We start from the raw sequence: 20,607 nt of genomic DNA, 5'->3' as shown, positions 1-20,607 counted from the left end.
TCGGCAGAGGGCGCCCGCTACCACCGTGGAGAGGGCGGGGCGGGCGGGGCGAGCGGCGGGGGCGGGGCGGGACGGGGAGGGCGGCGGGAGTGGGGGCGGGCCGTGCGAGCGGACTCAGGCCCACGCGTAAGGCCATGCAGGTAGGTGGCCACCGCTCGCCCCGCACGAACTGCGATCGCAGACCCGGCCAGGCGCACGCTCGGGCCCAAGCTCAGAAGCGCGCTTGCTGACGTGGGGGTTCCGCCCGACCCTAAACGAAACCGAAAGTCCGGCCCCGGGTGACCTTACCTTCCTGGGGTTGTTAAAGGGTGGCCTGCGAGACACCAAGGTGGGATGTTCCCTAGAGAACAGGGCTTTGGTTCCGGGATGGGATCGCGCGCTTGGTACAGGCCGGCCCAGAGTTAGGGGCCCGATTGCGAGCTCGGAGTTTGGGAACTGACCGGGGTTTCCAGCTGGTCGGGCACTTGGGGCGGGACTTGGGGGGGCTGGGCTGAAGCTCGGATTCGGGGGCGCGCCGTCCGGGACGAGCTGGGCGGGGAGCGCAGCGCGGGTTGTGGTACTTTGGGGGTTGGTTGGTTGGCTGGAGGCCCGGCATCTGCTTCCCTCGGTGAGGAAAGGGGCGGAAGCAGAGGTCTGAGCCTTGGAGCGGTCACTTCGTGGGGATTGGCTGGGAGAGTTCCCGAAGCTTAGATAGATCAGGGGTCCTAGACCTCCTGGGAATCTGAGCGCCCCCTCCGCTAGGTGGCCATGAGCGGCAGGGCCCGCAAGGAGGCGGTGCAAGCAGCGGCCCGGGAACTTATCAAGTTCGTGAACCGGAGCCCCTCTCCTTTCCACGGTGAGTGACCAGGGCAGCCGGGGCAGGTGGGGGCCGGTGTGCCTCCTACCGGCTTCCATCGCTGTGAGAGGGTTCTTGCCCTACAGCTGTGGCCGAGTGCCGCAACCGCCTCCTCCAGGCTGGCTTCCATGAACTCAAGGAGACGGAGAGCTGGGATATCAAGCCCGAGAGCAAGGTACCAGGGTGGGGTGGGAGAAGCAGGAACCTAGGCTGGGGCTCGAAGTCCTGCGCCAGCTGGCTGGCTAATCCAACTCACAACCGCCACCCCAGTACTTCCTGACCAGGAACTCCTCTACCATCATCGCATTTGCTGTGGGTGGCCAGTATGTTCCTGGCAACGGTTTCAGCCTCATTGGGGCCCACACGGACAGCCCCTGCCTCCGGGTAAGGAACTGGGGCTGTGCTGGGGAGGGGAGGCATCAGGGGGTGAGCAGGGAGGAAGACTTGTCACCCCCTTCCTCCACACTTGGGGCCCTTCTCTGTCACTTAGCTTGTCAGTTGTCTGTCTCATCTCCAAATCGTGTCAGGTGGCCTTCGCTGAATTCTTATTCCCCATCGTCCTACCCAGGTGAAACGGCGGTCTCGCCGCAGCCAGGCGGGCTTCCAGCAGGTTGGTGTGGAGACCTATGGTGGTGGAATCTGGAGCACCTGGTTTGACCGTGACCTGACCTTGGCTGGACGTGTCATTGTCAAGGTGGGAACTGGGGTTGGATCTGGGAGGCTCTCAGCTTCAGCTGCCTGAAGATTAACTGTCACTTTCCTTCAGGGAACTTGTGGAGAGCACCCCGGGAAAGGGGGGTAGGGGCAGTCCAGGTCAGAGGACCACCTTGGTTAGTCTGAGTGAAGTGGGGGATTTAACCAGCCGCAGTTGGGGGAGGGCACCCTGGGCTGACCTGCCTGTTTGGCCACAGTGCCCTACCTCAGGCCGGCTGGAGCAGCGGCTGGTGCACGTGGACCGGCCCATTCTTCGCATCCCGCACCTGGCCATCCATCTGCAGCGAAATGTCAATGAGAACTTTGGCCCCAACGTGGAGATGCACTTGTGAGACTGGAGTGGAGGCTGTGGTGACTGGGAGGGGTAGGGTGTGGCACCAGGTGATGGAAGGGGCCCCGCTGGGACCTGGGAGACCACTACCTAACGGTGGCCACTGTCAGGCTCTACTCTTGGGACCCAGCTGATGTCCAAGGGCCCTCACAGCCCTGCCATGTGGGGAGCGAGCTGGGAATTGAAGGACCAGGGCAGTTCCCCATCAGGGGATGCCTGAGCCCAGGAGTGTCCCGCCCTGCTGTGTCCTCCGGTCCTCCCCACACACACCCCCTCCGTGTCTCCCCACAGGGTTCCCATTCTTGCTACAGCCGTCCAGGAAGAGCTGGAGAAGGGGACTCCTGAGCCAGGCCCTCTCAGTGCTGTAGTAAGAGCCTCCTGCCCATGGGAAGGGGTGAGCAGGGGGGAAGAGACTGGCCTCTGAGAAGGGGAGAGAGGGGGGAGCGGACCCTCCTCCCAGCATCCTTCTGCCCTGCAGGATGACCGGCACCACTCAGTGCTCATGTCCCTCCTCTGTGCCCATCTGGGGCTGAGCCCCGAGGACATCTTGGAGATGGAGCTGTGTCTTGCGGACACTCAGCCTGCGGTGAGGAGCAGCTGCAGGAACTCGTGGGTGGGGACCTCTGGGATCCCAGCATGTCCCCTCAAGCGCTCGTCACCTCTGCCAGTCCCCCAATTACTCTCACCCCTGTTTTCCCAGTAGACACCACCCCACTCTGCTTCCAGGGCAGTGGGTCTCAAAAAGGGCAGGTTTCCCACTTCAGACTTACCTACTTGACTGTAGAGTGAGGTTTGGGCATTAGCTTTCCACAGATTCCCCGGGAGTTTCTGCTACAGGGGTCCCTGTCCACTTTGACCTGAGCTGGTTCCAGACCTCTGAGGACAAGAGGCCTGGATGTGGCCCTCCTCTTCCTGGAGCCGGTCCTTGTGTCTCTCCCAGTTGCCGACAGTAGGAGATTGCTGTGTCTTTGGACGCTCGGCCTTGTTTGAACATGCGCTGCTTCTGTTTCTCAGCTGGTCTCCTCTGTTTATTTCCTTGGTTTTCCTTCTTCTTTTCTTGTTCAGTCCCTCCCTTTTCCTGTCCCACAGGAACTGGTCACGAGCTACGGGCCGTCCACCCTCCCATCCCTCAGCTCCAGCCCGGCGCTTCTCCATTCTCTGCTCAGCTCTGCACAGCGGGCTCCTAATGCTTGCTCTAGGCCAGGGGTTGGGAGAGGTTGCACAAGGAACCAAGGAGACTCGCTCGAGCACAGGCCCTTTGGGGCTGGGAGAAGAGGGTGAGTCCGGCGGAGGGGATGAAGGTCAGGATGACTGTCCTGTCTTTCTAGGTCCTGGGTGGTGCCTATGAGGAGTTCATCTTTGCCCCCCGGCTGGATAATCTGCACAGCTGCTTCTGTGCCCTGCAGGTGAGGAGCCGGGGCACCCCCAGGAGCACTGGGGCGGGGGGACCGCCTCAAGCCCTGTGGGTCATAGGAAGGCCCCTGGTGCAGGGTGGACCACGGGGAGGGGCCTAAACGCTGCAGCGTCAGCATCGCTCCTCTTGGCCCCATCCTTGCACTGGCCTGGGGCCAGGGGCTGAGGTAGGGGGAAAGCTGAGAGGTTGTTTAAGGCATCACAGTGTCTTGTCCTAAGCCTACTGCTGTTGCTTCTCCTTTAAGCTAATCTTTGCTTCATAGGAAAGGCTCTTGAATCCCATATGGCAATATCATCCTTCTGTCTCTGCTCCCTGCTCGCCTTCCCCGCCAAGCCCTGGCTTAAGCCCATCCAGCCGTCTTTGAACCTTGCGATCTCAGTGGTGTGGTCTCTCTTCCTCCTGGTCACCTTGATATTCCCTACCATCTTTCTACCCTGGTTACTGCCCTCTCTTTCTCACGTCTCATCCCTGTTCCTCCCTCTGTCCTTTTCATACTCTCCTTTGTGCCCCATCCTGTTCCTGGAGACACACTTTGGGCTGTAATTGAGACCAGAGCCAGACGTGGGACCCACGTCCACTTGTGCAGCCAGCCAGCCAGTCGTGTCACCTTCACGGAGTCACAGTCTCCTCTTTGGACCTCAGTCTCTTCACTGAGGCCGATTAGTTGACGCGATCTGTGTGGTCCTTCTGACTTGCCAGGATTCTCAGCCCTTCCTCTCCGTCTTACACATCCTCCTGCCTTTGTGTGGGGGAGAACACTCAGAGAGGGGTTTCTCCATCCCATTGTAAAGGGCCCTGCATGTCTTCTCACCACGCAGCGCCCTGCGAGATGCAGGCCAGTGACAGGCTGAGCCCGCTTCACTCCAGCCATGACGGTGGGAAGCCGGCAGGCGAGTGTGAACCCCCGAGGTGCTGGTGGGCTGAGTTATGGAAGGAGGAGCGGGGAGGATGATGCTCTGGTTCTCTCCCCAAACTAGGCCTTGATCGATTCCTGCGCAGCCCCTGCCTCCCTGGCCGCGGATCCTCACGTGCGCATGATTGCCCTGTACGACAACGAAGAGGTACATGAAGGCGTCTGGGGGGGGTCTCCTCTGGAGAGTCTTCTGTAGCTAGCCGTGTCCAGCAGCTGCGGCGAGCCAGGGCTGTACTGGAGGCTGCGAAGACAGGTGGGGTGCTGCCTGTGCTTCCTCAGTGCTCCGTGTCCCCTCCGGATCAGCACGTATCTGCTCTTAGCGTGACCACACCTCTCACGTCTCTCTGTGTGCCGTGTGGTGAGCTACTCGAGGACAGGGACTCTGCCCTTTCACCCTGGTGGCCCCAGGACTTAGCCCAGGCTGGGTCCTCTCCTTGTGTGCTTGGGTTAGGGTGCAGGCTTAGACGCCATGGAAGAGCCCACACAGCCGCACAGTTCTCTCCAGGTAACCACACAGGTCAGAGTTAGCAGTTCAGGACAGGTCTCTGCCACCCCAAACACATGGTGTCCATCTCAGGGTCCAGGGTGGCTGTCCAGCTTCTGCTACCATGTCTGTACTGAGTTAGGAAGGAAGAAAAGGGCAAAGGGACAGTGTCCGCCCATCCTTCTAAGGGCATGACCCACAGGTGGCATTCATCACTGCCTGCTTTCCCTGGAACTTGGCATAGCCATGTTTAGCTGCAAGGGAAGCTGGGAATGTCATCTCTAGCTGGGCGGTCCGATGCTCAGCTACAGCTCGGGTGTTCTGTCATAGAAGGGATCGTGGACAGTTAGCAGCCTCTGTCACATGCATGAAAGAAGATTGACCAGTTAGGTGGGGCACCTGTGCTAAGCCCCAGATGTGAGGGTCAGGGCAGAAGGAAGGGAACCAAGAAGGGAAGTAGACTGGAAAGTGCTGGTTCTGCCCCGGAGATGGCCAAGGATCAGTTTGGCCCCAGCTCACCATCAGCTTTTTGGTGGCACAGGGTTGGGAAGGTGCTGATAACAGTCCCCATTCCCCACCCACTGACTCAGTGGGGTCCTGGGCCAGTCTGGGTAGTGGGCCCCTCTGCCTGGCCTCCAGCTCCAGCCCCCGAGCCCGGACCCCTAGAGCCAGGCCTCTGCTATCGCCAGGTGGGGTCGGAGAGCGCACAGGGTGCACAGTCACTGCTGACGGAGCTGGTGCTGCGGCGGATCTCGGCCTCACCCCAGCGCCTGACGGCCTTTGAGGAAGCCATCCCCAAGTCCTACATGATCAGCGCAGACATGGCCCACGCCGTGCACCCCAACTACCTGTGAGTCTCCCGTGCCAGGCACGCCGTCCTCACACAGCCGGAGACCCGAGCGTGACCTGCCTTCAGGCTCAGCCCTGGGCCTGGGCCTCTCCCCTTCCCCTTCGTCCTCGTTCTGCCAGGACGTTCAGAGGGGACTTCATTTTGACTGCTCCAAGGCTCAGCTGGGTCAAAGTCATGGGTGCCTAACCAATCCAAATAGGTTCTGTCTGCAAATCTATCTCCATCTGTAGCTGGAGGCTGCCTGGAGCACTGTGTTTAGCATGATTCTCAGGTCCTGCCGGGCTGGGTGGGAAAGAATGCTGTGATCCATTAGTGATGTCTGCTATGGGAGAGTGGTGGGTGTTGACAGGCCCAGCTCCTGTTTGCCATCCCCGTCCCTTCTCTGTCTCTTACAGGGACAAGCATGAGGAGAACCACCGGCCCTTATTCCACAAGGTGAGGGGCTCCTGCTTCTCCTTGGGGACTTGGAGGCCTGGCTGGTTCCGGGCCCTAATCTGGTTCCCTCTGGGCCTCTCACCCATCTCTGCCTCACTCTTGACTCCTGGTTTTGCTCTCCCCAGGGCCCTGTGATCAAGGTGAACAGCAAGCAACGCTACGCCTCAAATGCGGTTTCAGAGGCCTTGATCCGAGAGGTGGCCAGCAGTGTCGGGGTGCCCCTGCAGGTGAGGGTGGGCCCTACCTGGGAAGGGGTGATGGAGGGAGTGGGGGGGGCACAAGCAGATGGCTCCCCAATGAGGGAAGCCTTGTAGATAGTCTTTAGTGGGGGGTGGGTGTCCCAGTAGAGTGAGGAGCATTGGGGTTTGGATATAGGCAGAGCTGGGATCAGTGCTGGTTCTGCCATGGTGCTGGTCTGTGACCTTGGGCTCATCTCCTAATACGCCTTGATATCCAGTTTTCACACCTGTAAAATGGAATTCAAGGTACAGTGTGCTCATGGCACATAGTGGGTTAGTCCTACCTCTTCCCTACCCAGCACCCCCAGCTCCTCTGTGTCTCTCTTACACACCCTGGTGGCTTCCATTAGAGAAGTTCACGGCCGAGAAACCTGGAACTCATCGTCAATGGCACATCTAGTCGAAGAGAACGAGATATGGAGATAAGCAATATATAATACACGTGTTAGGATAATACATATATCAGGGACTGGGGCTCAGGTGCTCCAGTGACAAACATAGCAGGCGGGTCCTGGTGCGTCAGGACTAGGACCCTGCAATGATCCCCAGCCTAGGGCTCTCTCTGTTGCACAGGGCCACGCCCCCCTTGTAGAGCTGAGTCGTTCCATTCTCAGGAAGGCCTCTCTGAGGAGGTGACACTTGAGCTGAGACCTAAGTATTGAGAACAAGGCAGCTAGAAGTGAGTAGCATCCCTGCCAGAGGGAACAAGGGCAGAAGCTCCCAGGGGCGCAGGAGTGAGCTTGGTCTACGAGGCGGAGCCAGAGCCAGAGTGGTGGAGCCACGGTGAGAGCAGCAGGGAGACGGGGGAGAAGCCTGCCCAGGCCAGTCATGCAGGGCCTTCTAGGCTGTGGAAGGGTGTTTGGATTTTCTTCAAAGGCAGTAGGAAGATGTTAGGGGATTTTTCTGTAATGGCTTACAGCAGAAGCAGGACATGTATACTTTAGAAAATATAAGTGGAAATGAGAAAATAAAACAATCCCCAGAGATTTGTGTATATTCTTCCAGATTTTTTTCTATGTATATACTTAACACACGTTTTTTAAAAAAATGAAATCATTTTAGATATATCTTTTGCTTTATTTTTTCACTCAGTATTCTCCACCTTTCCATTTCAGTGAATTTTTGTTTCACTAAATATATATCTCATTTAATGTACAGATCATTTTCAATTCTCCCCAGTTTTCCCCAAAACTTTCTTTACAGTTGTTTGTCCCACTTTAGTTTCCAGTTCAGGACCACAAGTTATATCTGGTTGCTAATCTAGCACAGCTGCACCGCCTCCTTTTTCTTTTTCTCTTTTTCTTTAAGTAACATTGACTTGTTGAAGAAACCAGGCTGGTCTTCCCTTATAATTTCCTTCCTGGATTTGCTTCCTCTTGGCATCATTGAGCTGGTGCCTCTAGCCGCTGTATCTCCTATAATCTAGAATTCATATCTAAAGGGTCGGTGGATTCAAGTTAAACATTTTTGTCCAGAAGACATTGTGACTGGTGTGTTCTTCCTGTTGCATCATCCACATATTATCTGGTGATTCACTCTTAGCGATAATAAGATTGATCACTGGATTTGGGGGCGTGCCCTCAAAATCCCTCCACCATCTGGAGGTTTTCCTCTTTTGATTGGATAGTAAACCTGTGCAAGTGATGAGTTCCCCATCAACCAGAAAGGTGTCTGGTTTTAGCACCAATTGATAATCTTTGCCTAAATCCATAATTTCATTAGAGTTTACTGAAAAATTCCCCCCCCCATTCTTTTATTCCTTTTACGTTTATTAGCTGTCATTCTTCTGTGAAGTAGAACTTTCCCCCATCAGGAGGGCCATTTGGTTATTGTAAAGTATGCTTCCTCCTGGAAAGACAGGACAAATGTTATTCTTTCCCTTAAATAACCACTTTTCAAGGTGAGGTGTTTTAATGCCTGCCTCAGATGCTGGCAAACACGAGGATTTTTTCTTTTCTTTTCCTTTTTTGATGATCGTTATATAGAATCATAGATTTTCAGTGGTTCAGTTTCGTTGGTTCAGTGTGAACCTGGTCCACTGTAATCATGTTATTTCATGCTCCAATTATCATGACTTTGACCAGTGGGAGCCCTTTCAGCATAACTCCTGTGGCCTTTGTCATGACTCTGGAAAGTTGTCTTGCTTTCTGGCACGATAAGAAATCGCAGGCTCATCTTGTTCATTTCTCTCCCCAGACTTGGTAGCTTTTGATGGACACTGATGTTAGAGACCAAAGTCTGGCACCATGAGTGTTCATTGTTATTGGGGGCGGGGAAATGCTTTGGAGCCATGTCTATGGACAGGACTAGGAAAAAATATATGTATTTTAAAAAAGGTGAGTTAATACTGTGATTCTCATTTTTTAAGAGAGAGTAGTTATTACTCTATTTGGTTTTGTAATTCTCTTTTCCCTTATGTGGAAAATCTTGATGTCTAACATCATATTATGATTTTCTTATTTACTTTTTTACCAGAATATAAATAAAATAGTTTAAAAATGCCAATAGCCATATTTTTAAAACCACTAAGATTGTTGAGTGATTTTTCTTTGTGTGTGGGTAGGGAGGGGTGCATGTTAAGGAACAAGGTGACATACAGGATACACATATTTTTTAAATCCCTCTGCCCACCATGTGGGGAATGGATTACATGGGAGGCAATGTGATGGTAGCTGGACTAGGGTGGTGGTAATGCAGATGCAGAGAATGGGACCAATTCAGAATCTACTGTCCTTTGGGCCTGCCGTTTAGTGTTGGCTTTGTGATTTTGTGCTGGTCACATTCACCCTCTGAGCTGGTCGAAGTGGACGATGTACCAGACCCCTTGCAGCCCTGCAGTTCTAAGGTGACTTCCTCCTGGGCCTTAATAAACACACGCCTCATGTTGCTCATGAATCTCTCCTCCTCCCCCCAGGACCTCATGGTCCGGAATGACTCTCCCTGCGGAACCACCATTGGACCTATCTTGGCTTCTCGACTGGGGCTGCGGGTGCTGGATTTAGGCAGCCCCCAACTGGCCATGCACTCCATCCGGGAGACAGCCTGTACCACAGGAGTGCTCCAGACCCTCACTCTCTTCAAGGTGACTCCCACCCCACCCGTCACCGTAGCAACTGGGCTCCTTCCCCATCTAGTGCCTGGATTGGTTGCTGGGGCAACATCACCGTCACTGAGTGGCTGGCCTACGTCATGGGGCTGGTTGTCTTGGTGCTACCATGTAGGAAAAGAAGGGTCCCCATTCTTCTCAAGGCACAGGGTCCCTGATCAGCCCCCAGAGGATAATGAAATGTCAGAGAGGGGATCAGGGATGGGAAGCCTGGGGCAGTTGTCAAGTGTGCGTGAGGCAGCTATGCCTTCCTCTCTAGCTGGGGCCATGTTGGTGGACGGTGAGCAGTGGGGCACCCCCATCTGGTCTCCACTAATCTCAAATTCCATGTTACCTTCTATTTTAGGGCTTCTTTGAGCTTTTCCCTTCTCTGAGCCGTAACCTCCTAGTGGATTGAGGCCTCTTGGAAAGACTTCTCTTGCACTTGAGACGGGAAGTTCTCAGCTGAGCTGAAGCTGGATTAGTAAAGTGGATTTTTCACTCAAACTCATTCTGTTGTGCTTCTTTGGAGATTGGAGGCGTGGGCGTTCAGCCGGCTTAAACCTCTGGAACCAGAACAGACCGGGCAGCTGGGGTACAGGTAGAGGAGCCTGCAAATCCTGGGAGCTGATGGAGGCCTGATTTCAAATCTCTTTTCTCTTTTTTAAGCTCATGCCTGAGCGGGTGGAGATGGTAGGTTCACTATGGGAAGGTCACTTCTGCCATCCCCAGTCCTTCCCATCCCAGAGTAGTTCAGGAGCCCAGCTCAGCCCTCCGAGGTCTGGGTAATCAACATTAGATGCCCCCAGAGCCTCCCTGGGCAGCCCAGGCTGTTTCCCTCCCCCAGTCCCTCCCCATCTTTCCCAGGCGCTGCCAAAAGAAGGACACAGTCCGGGCTTCAGCATCGCCCTGCATCATCCACTTCACTTAGCAGCCACTGGTGTTACTTATGTTAACAATTACCAAGAAACAATTATCACTGAAAAAAATCAAAATAGGAAAAGTCAATGGATAGTATTAATTGATTCCTTCACTCTCTTCCTGGACATTACAAGAAACTTAGCACACTTTAACCAGGTTATCTCTCCTGAGTTTTGCGCTATTGTGGTCATGCAGTTTAATCATGTATATTTTAAATCCCACAAGCAATATTATTGTTTTATGCATCATATTGTTTTTAAAAACTTAAATGGTCATATTTATATAAAAATTAATTTTCATATTGGTATCCAAAAATTTGGAAAGACACCAGTTAGCACAATTTTTTTTTTTTTTACGGTACGTGGGCCCCTCACTGCTGTGGCCTCTCCCGTTGCGGAGCACAGGCTCTGGACGCGCAGGCTCAGCGGCCGTGGCCCACGGGCCCAGCCGCTCCACGGCATGTGGGATCCTCCCGGACCGGGTCACGAACCCGTGTCCCCTGCATCGGCAGGCGGACTCTCAACCACTGCGCCACCAGGGAAGCCCTGTTTGAACATTCTTATAGTAAAAATGTGGGAACAAATTTTAAAAATTCAATCCAAAAGAAGGAGAAATGAGAAAAAAAAGAAGAGGTGAAGCAATTGAAATCACTTAAGGTGGTAGACTGAAACCCAAATATCTCTAGTTATAACATTAATAAGTAGACTAATTATATCTCAAAGTTGTTACTTAAAAAATAAGTGGACTATTTTAGTTAAAATACAAAGATTGTCAGACTCGATAAAAAAAACTATAGCTGTTTACAAGAGACACACCTAAAACAAAAGGATACAGAAGGTTGACAAAACATTGCTATAGATTTGTCTGTTTTTGCATTCCACAAATTTCACATATGGAACCATATATACTCTTTAGGTAATTCATTTTTTTTTGCGGTACGCGGGCCTCTCACTGTTGTGGCCTCTCCCGTTGCGGAGCACAGGCTCCGGACGCACAGGCTCGGCGGCCATGGCCCACGGGCCCAGCCGCTCCGCGGCATGTGGGATCCTCCCGGACCGGGGCACGAACCCGTGTCCCCTGCATCGGCAGGCAGACTCTCAACCACTGCGCCACCAGGGAAGCCCCCATATATACTCTTTTTTGGTCCAGATTCTCGGATTCCTTTTTTTTTTTTTCAACTTGTCTGGCTTCTTTTGATCAACATAGTGTTTTTGAGATTTATCTGTGTGCTTGCATGTGGAAATAGGTTTTTTTTTTCATTTCATTGCTGAATATTATTCCTTTATATACCATGGTTTCCTTATCCATTCTCTTACTGATGGTATTTGGGTTGCTTCCACTGTTTGGCTATGATGAAGAAAGCTCTTATGCACATTCTTATATATTTGTGGACAAATACTCATTACTCTTGGATGTATACCTAGGAATAGAATTGGTGGGTTATAGGGTAGATGCATGCTTGTTTTTATGAGAAACTGCCAAACAATTTTACAAAGTGGCTATGCCATTTTACACACCCACCAGAAATGTATGAGAGTTCCAGTTGCTCTACACCCTCACCCACACTTGGTATTGTCGGTCTCTTTAATTTTAGCCATTCTGTTGGGTGTGTAGTGGTAACTCATTGGGTTTTCTTTTAACATCTTTATTGGAGTATAATTGCTTTACAATTTTGTGTTAGTTTCTGCTGTATAACAAAGTGAATCAGTTATATGTAAACATATATCCCCATGTCCCCTCCCTCTTGCACCTCCCTCCCACCCTCCCTATCCCACCCCTCTAGATAGTCACAAAGCACCGAGCTGATCTCCCTGTGGTATGCAGCTGCTTCGCACTAACTATCTATTTTACATTTGGTAGTGTATATATGTCAGTGCTACTCTTTCACTCCTTCCCAGCTTACCCTTCCCCCTCCCCGTGTCCTCAAGTCCATTCTCTACGTCTGCGTCTTTATTCCTGTCCTGCCCCTAGGTTCTTCAGAACCATTTTTTTTTTTAGTATTCCATATATATGTGTTAGCATACAGTATTTGTTTTTCTCTGTCTGACTTACTTCACTCTGTATGACAGACTCTAGGTCCATCCATCTCACTACAAATAATTTTGTTTCTTTTTATGGCCGAGTAATATTCCATTGTATATATGTGCCACATCTTCTTTATCCATTCATCTGTCGGTGGACACTTAGGTTGCTTCCATGTCCTGGCTATTGTAAATAGTGCTGCAATGAACATTGTGGTACATGTGTCTTTTTGAGTTATGGTTTTCTCAGGATATATACCCAGTAGTGGGATTGCTGGGTCATATGGTAGTTATATTTTTAGTTTTTTAAGGAAACTCCATACTGTTCTCCATAGTGGCTGTATCAATTTACATTCCCACCAACAGTGCAAGAGGGTTCCCTTTTCTCCACACCCTCTCAGCATTTACTGTTTGTAGATTTTTTGATGATGGCCATTCTGACCAGTGTGAGGTGAGAAGACTATTCATTGGATTTTAATTTGCATTTTTGTGATAAGTAATATTGAGCACTTTTTCATGAGCTTGTTGGCCATTTGGATGTCCTCCTGTGAAGTTGCTATTCAAATATTTTGCCAATTTACATTGAATTGTTTATCCTATTCTTACTGAGTCATATATTGAATATACATACACACACTCAGAACTTATATTCTGAATGTCTGTGTATGTACATATATATTCAGAATCCAAGTCCTTTGTTAGGTGTGTGCATCACAGATGTTGTGCCCAGTGTGTAGCTAGTAAAGGCTATTGATTTTTAAAATATTTTTCAACTTTATTGAGGTATAATTTACATACAAGAAACTGCACCCATTTAAAGTATACAATTCTATGAATTTTCACAGATATGTACACCTGAGAAACCATGTCTACAATCAAGGTATAGAACATTTCCATCACCCCCCAAAGGTTTCCTTGTACTCCCTGTGCAATCAATCAATCTCTCCACCCCTGGGCTCCAGGCAACCAGTGATCTGCTTTCTGTCACCATAGATTAGTTTGCATTTTGGGGAATTTTTTATAAATGGAATCATGCAGTATGTGCTTTTTGTGTCTGGCACATAATCATCTGATTGTTTCTTCTTAGACCTATTAACAGAGAGAATTATGCTGATAATTTTTCGTAATATCAAGCCATACTTCTATTCCCAGAACGAGTCCCATTTGGTCACTTCATATTATTTTTTAATGGGTCATTAATTGTGTTTGACAACATTTTATTTCACTTTATTTGGGATTTTTGCGTGTATATTCATAAATAAGATTGATTTGCAGGGTTTGTTGGTGTGTTATCAGGTTTAGGTATTAATATGACTCTTGCTTCATAAAAATAATTTGTAAGTTTTCCTGGTTTTATTAATTTATTTATGTATGCTTTGAACAATTTAAATAGAATTAGGATTATCTGACTTTTGAAAATTTGTAGATTTCCTCTGCAAAACCATATGGACTTGATGCTGCTTTGTGGAAAACTTCTTTCCTAACTTTCTCTTTTTGTTGTGTGGAAATTGGTGTACTTAAGCTTTCTACCTCTAATGGCATCAATTTTTGTAAATTTTATGTTTTTAGAAATTAGTCATGTTATCTCAGTGTTCACATTTATTTGCACAGTTCTCTAAAGCAGTCTGTTATTATTCATTGTCCCTTGCTGGTTAATAATTTCTCCCTATAATTTCTCTCTTCTCTCTCTCTCCCCACTCTCTATTTTTTCTCCCTTTTTTCTTTCTCTTTTTCTTCCTCCTCCTCCTCTTCCTTCTCTTTTTTTTTTTTTTTTTTTTTTTTTTTGCGGTATGCAGGCCTCTCACTGTTGTGGCCTCTCCCGTTGTGGAGCACAGGCTCCGGACGCGCAGGCTCAGCGGCCATGGCTCACGGGCCCAGCCGCTCCGCGGCATGTGGGATCTTCCCGGACCAGGGCACGAACCCGTGTCCCCTGCATCGGCAGGCGGACTCTCAACCACTGCACCACCAGAGAAGCCCTTCCTTCTCTTTCTTGTGTTTGTTCTTTCTCCTTTTTTCTCTTAAGTTAGCTAGTAGTTTGCCGATAAGGTGGATTTTTTTCGAAGTACCTGCAGTTGTATATATTTGTTAGTGCTAAGTGTGTTGGTGATAAAGCGCACATGCTGTTGTGTCATAATTACCAAGCCTCTCCCCGGCTGAGGAAGGCAGTGGTGAGCTGTCCTTTGCAGGCAGGGTTGACGGGAGGGGAGGGAAGGCTGCTTTGGCATGGAGCTCCCTAGTGTTGATGTGGATATAATGGGATTTCAGAACAGCAGAGACCAGGTGGTAGCACTTTACCACCAAAGTCTGTAGTATTTTCTGTCTCCTAATTACGCTGTAAGCATGAGTAATGAGATTTTTAAAAAAATTTTGTTTATTTAGGTTGTGCCAGGTCTTAGTTGAGGCATGTGGGATCTTCTTGTTGCACACGGGATCCTTTTTTTTTTTTTTTTTTTTTTAGTTGCAGCACGCATACTATTAGTTGTGGCATGCATATGCATGTGCGATCTAGTTCCCCAACCAGGGATTGAACCCAGGTCCCCCGCATTGGGAGCACAGAGTCTTACCCACTGGACCACCAGGGAAATCCCAGTAATGAGTATTTTTATTTCCTTCTTTCTCCTGTTGAACTGCATGAGAGATTTGGAAGTAGGCAGCTGGTGATATCCTATGGGGACTGCAACTATTACTTGTAATAATAAACTGTTGAATTAAACAGAGGACATTTGGAACCCTAGGACAGGACATTAAAAAATAAAATAAAATACAACAGAGTAAAATAAAATATTGAAGGTTTTTATAGAAGACACTGAGGGTAACCCACCTGTGTCTCTCACTTTTCCCACTTCAGTGTCCTTGGTCCCACTTCCAACTGCCCATATCAGCACTTCTTTGCCCGCAGGCTTTCTCTTGCTGCTTGACTAGTTTCCCACTCACACAGCAGTTGGAAATGCTGGGAACTGATGCTCTCTACCCCAGAGCAGCTCTAACCGGTGACTGGCAACATTTTGTGTGTGAACACCCCAGCTCTCACATGTCTTGGGTGAGATAACTCTGATGTGTGTAGTTTACACTGGCTTGCAGAGTCTCTCCAACAAGATTACGCTCCAGTATCAAGCCTGGTAACACACCCCATTTATCGGCCACCCTCTTCCTCGTTTCAGCCCTACCAGTGTTCTCCTTCACCTCCCAAATAAACTCCTTGCCCTCAGATTCTCATCTAGGGTCTGCTTCTGGGGAAACCTAAATTAAGTTAGAATTCTTTTGAGATAAGGCAAGGATGCCCGCTATTCTATTTCTATTCAACACTGTACTGTAGGTCCTTAGCGAGGTAATAAAGTGAGAAAAGGAATAAAAGATAGAAGGGCTGGAAAGGGAGGCGTAAACTTCCTTTCGATATGATGTGTTATATAGAAAAATCCAAAAGATCTATTATTTGAATTAATAAGAGAGTTTATCATGATAGCTGGCTGAAAACTCAATGTACAAAATCAATTCTATTTCTATATACCAGCCGTAAATGGCTATAAAATGAAATTTTCAAAGGATGACTTCTACAGAGCATACAAATCAAGTATCTACACATAAATATAAAAAATATGCAGGATCTCTAAAGAGAAAATTAAATAAGGTCCAAACCGTTTGCAAGATATGTGTTATTTGTGGATGTGGAACTCAATATTGTAAAAATATAAGTTATCCTTCAAATTGATATACAGATTCACTGCAACCCTAATAAAAATGTCATGGGTTCTCCTCCTCCTTGCTTTTCTTCTTTTGTGTGAGTTGACAAGCTGATTCTACAATATATATAATATACTATATGGAAATAGCTAAGACATCTTTGAAGAAGATGGCTGCCTTACCAGCTATCAAAGCTTCTTGCAAAGCTGTAGTCATTAAGACAGCATATTGTTGGTTCAAGAGTAGACTGACCAATAAAATCAGTAGAGACAACTGAATATCTGATACGTGATTTGTGATAAAAAGTGGTAATTCAGATGGGTCTTTTCAATAAATTGTGCTTTGAAAATTGGATGTCCATATGGAAAAATGAAATTGGAACCCTACCAATTATTAACTTGGGGAGTAAGGACGGAAGAGGGAGGGTTATAATCTGGAAGGGACAAGGAGATGTTTCTGGGGTATTGACAATGTTCTGTTACCTGGAGATTATGACATGGTCGCTCACGCTCTAATAATCTGTTGAGCTGCACCTTTATATTTTATCCACTTTATCTGTATTACTTTTCACAATCATAAGGTAAAAATACTTTTTTAAAGAGGGGAAAAGAAAATAGCACAAAGTCCTCTAAACACAAAAGTTAGCACCAGAAACATTTTAAATTAAAAGAAGAGAGGAGTTGCTTCTAATATGATTCCATTATTAGAAGTAATGAAATGCCGCCTTCTTGCCTAATCAACCCCAGAAGCTCAGGATCAGCCCTGGGCATAGAACAGATGAGACAGTCAGCTGGGCTCTTCAGGGAAATCTCCTTGCCCTGGCCCTTCTCCCTTGGTTTCCCCCGGAAGGCGCTGCTCTCCACTGAACTCAGCTTCCAGGGAATAGAGACAGCCCTTCCTTTGCTCCCTTAGGGCACAGCTCAGGCAAGACTGAAATGTTCAAACAAAAATGAACCAAAAAGAAAGCCTTGACAGAGGGGAGCCAAATGCAGAGAGGACCATGAATCTACACACTCTGGATGTGAGCAAAAGCTTGTTCTCCGGGCTCTAGATCCCTATGGTCCATGTACTGTCCCAGTAATAAAAGGCACTCCTCCCCCGAGTGTCCCTACTCCTGGCTCCTGCTTTCCTCCACGGAGGGGACATTTCTACTCTTGCATGTGTGCACCAGCACACATTCATACACAAAAATGCATGTACACGCACACATTCATGTACCTACACACACACATACCTCACACACATACATGAACATAACAGGTACACACATATACACACAGACATATACATACACATACACAACTTCACATGCACAACCACATGCACACCCATGCACAACGTATACTCATAGGCACACACATACACAAATAAATATACATACCATAAAACATATCCAAACATAGTCATCCATCCATATACACACAAAACTTATATACATACAAACCCACATATACACACAAACACACACATATATACATGCACAAACACAACCCCACACACAATCCCACATGCATATACTGCATGCGGTACCCATCTTCCAATGATCCTTCATTCCTGTTATTCGAGCCATTGTGTAGTCTTCTCCCACAGCGTATCAGGATTGGTCTGTGTGGCCAATAGAATGGGACAGAAATGATAGTATCTGACTTCCGAGGCTAGGTTATAAAAACATGGTGGCTTCTGCCTGTTCCCTCTCTCTTGAGTCACTCCTTCCGGAGGAAGCCAACTGCTGTGTCGTGAGGACACTCAAGCAGCCATATGGTGAGGCTGTCTTGGCAAGGAACTGAGGCCTCTTGCCAAGAGGAGGGTGAGTGAGTCACATTGGAAGTGGATCTTCCAGCCCTGGTCAGGTCTTCAGATGAGTACAGCCCTGACATCCTGACTGTAATTTCATGAGAGACCCTGAGCCAGAAATACCCAGCGAATCCTTTCTCAGATTCCCAGTTCACAGAAACTGTGTGAGAGAGATGTTTATTGTTGTAAGCTACTTTGAGGTGATTTGTTATGCATCAATAGAGCAATAAATAATGAATGCAAATACACTGCACATACACATATGCACACACATACAGGCGTATACACGTATAGTTATACACAAATACCTCCTCCCACATACACACAAGCCTCTAGATACATAAAAACATGTAAACACCCATGCATATGATACACATTTATACATATAAACACACACGTGCCCTGAGAAGCCCCTCTTAAAGCGCCTTTGGTTTCTTCAACATCCAAATACCCACGTAGTTCTGATCCGTCTCCGAGGAGCTGCTTCTTTTTCCAGGGGATTCCACCAGGGGTGATCATGTCCTTGAGGGAAGACCCTGTTCCCTGACAAGGGCTGTTGTCTGGGTCTTGCAGACCTCAACACAATGATAGTATCTCCCCCCAGGATATCCAAGAAGAGGCACAGTATCAGTGGCCCAGGCCTCTCTCACTGCCTCCCAGTCAAACTGACCCACAGACAGGAAGCTCCTGGGAGCCTCCAAGGCTGAGGCCCGCTTTGGTCCTGCTTTGGTGTGGTTGACTCAGAGTGCCCCCTCTCCCCACCAGGGTAGGCAGCCTCTGTTCCCCTGGAAAAGCTGGGGTCTCTCACCCCTTTTCCCTGATGAGCTATGAAGCAGGACTCATGAGTTCTGCTCCTGATTCTCTACCAAACCAGGCCTGCCCATCTGGGTTTCAAGGCCATCCACCCACTCGTGGGGCTTGGGCTGAGGTCTGAGAATCCCAGGGAGGCTGAAGCTGAAGTGAAGCAGAATTCGACTTACAATGTATTCGTATAAAATGAGACTGTTTTCACAGGGTCATTTCAATTCATGGTCACCGTCACCCTCATGAGGTACCCATTGAACAGATGAGAACACCAAGGCAGAGAAGTTTCATACAGGTCTCTGGACCCAAAGTCTCTTTCATTTATTCAACAAATATTATTGAGCATTCAGGTCTAGACCTAGACACTGATGGTGTGCCAATGAAACAGACATGTCCTTTGTCCTCTTGGGACTCACACTCCAGTGGAGAGACAGAAGAAAAAATAAACAAAACAACAAGGAAACAAAGGAATTAGTCATTATAAATAGTGATTAGTGTCAAAGGACATGAAATGAATCACAGGGAGAAGAAAAATTCAAAGGCTTCTCTGGGAAGGTGGACTTTATATTGAAACAAAGAGGATGGAGGACGGAGAGGTCACCTGTGAGAAGAGCTCAGGTGGTCAAAGAATGGAAAGGAGGCTGTTGTGGCTGGAACACAGAGAGGAAGAGGAGAAAGGAAATGTCTGGAGAGGAAGGTAAGCCTAGATCCTGCTGGACCTTGCAGGGTTTAGTGTTTACTGGAAAGTGTAGAGGAAAGCAGCGGAGGAATATTAAACACGGGAGTGATGTGTCTCAAGTCGTATTGTAGAAAGTTTATTAAGAAAGGAGGCAAGGGCTTCCCTGGTGGCGCAGTGGCTGGGAGTCTGCCTGCCCATGCGGGGGACGCGGGTTCGTGCCCTCGTCCGGTAGGATCCCGCGTGCCGCAGAGCGGCTGGGCCCGTGGGCCGTGGCCGCTGGGCCTGCGCGTCCGGAGCCTGTGCTCCGCGGCGGGAGAGGCCGCAGCGGTGAGAGGCCCGCGTACCGCAAAAAAAAAAAAAAAAAAAAAGAAAGGAGGCAAGAGTGGAACAACAAGCATTCATTGAGCACCTACAGCATACCAGACACTATGCTAGACTCCCGGGACACACCTCAAGTTGTCAGTTACTCTAAGCAACCAGATGAGATGCAATCTCAGTACCAGGTAAAAGATGATGGTGGTTTGAACAAGGGCAGTGGCATGGGGTCTAGAAAAAAAATATGACTGACAGAGGAACATTATTGTAGAGAGAAACCGTATCAATTCCTAGGGGGAGACAGTGACAGAAAGGCGAGTCAAGGAACAGTAGCGGCCAGTGTCAGTTGAGCGCTTACTATGTGTCGGACCGGTCCTATTTCTAAATGCTTTACGGGTTTTAAACTAATTAATCCTTCTAAGATCACTGGGAGCTAGGTCCTATTGTCATCCTCATTTTAGAGCTGAGGAGCTGGGGCACGGAGAAGTGAAAGAGCTGCCTGCACGTGCTTGGATTTGACCCTGGGCAATCTTACACACTCTAAGCCCCACACCCCGCGCCCAGCACATTGTCTTAACCTGTAACCAAGTACCGGACCTTGCTTCTCAAGAACTACTCCCAGGTGCTGTTTACCGATGTGCAATTACGGATGATATCACCCCGTCCTTTAATCCTTGGAGATAAAGAGGGGTATGGAGTGCGGGAGGTGAGGATAGGGGCGGTGTTGTCCAGTGGCGAGTCTAGAGAGGGGGTCGACTATACTCAGGATCGGCCCACACTTAAAAGCAGGACTCCAACGCCCAGAGGGAAGAGCCAGGGTTGGGGCCTTGGTACCACCTGCCACTGCGGTGGGGCGAGACTGTGTGTCGGGCGCGCGGGGGTGGCGGAGGACTGCCGCCAGCGGGGCTGGGACGCCATTAGTCCCCAACGCCTGGAAAAACGCTGGGAAAAGGCGGGGGCGACCCAGGAGGCGGGGTTGCGGGGAGCGGGGGAGGTGCCCAAAGCTCGGAAGCTCGGGAAATTGTGCGGTGGGGAGAGGAACAGGGCCTCTTGGAGAAGAGGGTTAAAAAGCGGATGATGGAGTGGGATCAA

At 49.2% G+C, this 20,607-nt stretch overlaps 1 protein-coding gene across 2 annotated transcripts; it reads left to right on the top strand.

Annotated features, from left to right (window-relative positions):
* Positions 1 to 91: 91 nt before the first annotated feature.
* DNPEP (aspartyl aminopeptidase) lies at positions 92 to 9,807 on the top strand. Of its 2 annotated transcripts, none has more exons than XM_082840610.1 (15): positions 92 to 140; positions 742 to 835; positions 922 to 1,010; positions 1,106 to 1,219; positions 1,404 to 1,529; positions 1,747 to 1,877; positions 2,172 to 2,247; positions 2,359 to 2,466; positions 3,209 to 3,286; positions 4,272 to 4,355; positions 5,381 to 5,541; positions 5,937 to 5,976; positions 6,102 to 6,203; positions 9,130 to 9,297; positions 9,668 to 9,807. In XM_082840610.1, exons 1-15 carry the CDS (start codon positions 135 to 137, stop codon positions 9,716 to 9,718), a joined length of 1,428 nt encoding a protein of 475 aa, XP_082696736.1. In that variant the 5' UTR covers positions 92 to 134; the 3' UTR covers positions 9,719 to 9,807. The 2 variants fall into 2 exon arrangements, with proteins under 2 accessions (XP_082696736.1, XP_082696737.1); XM_082840611.1 differs by lacking the exon at positions 92 to 140 and adding an exon at positions 237 to 328.
* Positions 9,808 to 20,607: the final 10,800 nt, after the last annotated feature.

The sequence above is a fragment of the Leucopleurus acutus genome (genome assembly GCF_964270905.1).
Source record: "Leucopleurus acutus genome assembly, chromosome: 6".
Taxonomy (NCBI): Eukaryota; Metazoa; Chordata; class Mammalia; order Artiodactyla; family Delphinidae; genus Leucopleurus; species Leucopleurus acutus.
The sequence above is the reverse complement of the archived record's forward strand: the minus strand, read 5'-3'. Positions and strand labels throughout refer to the sequence as shown.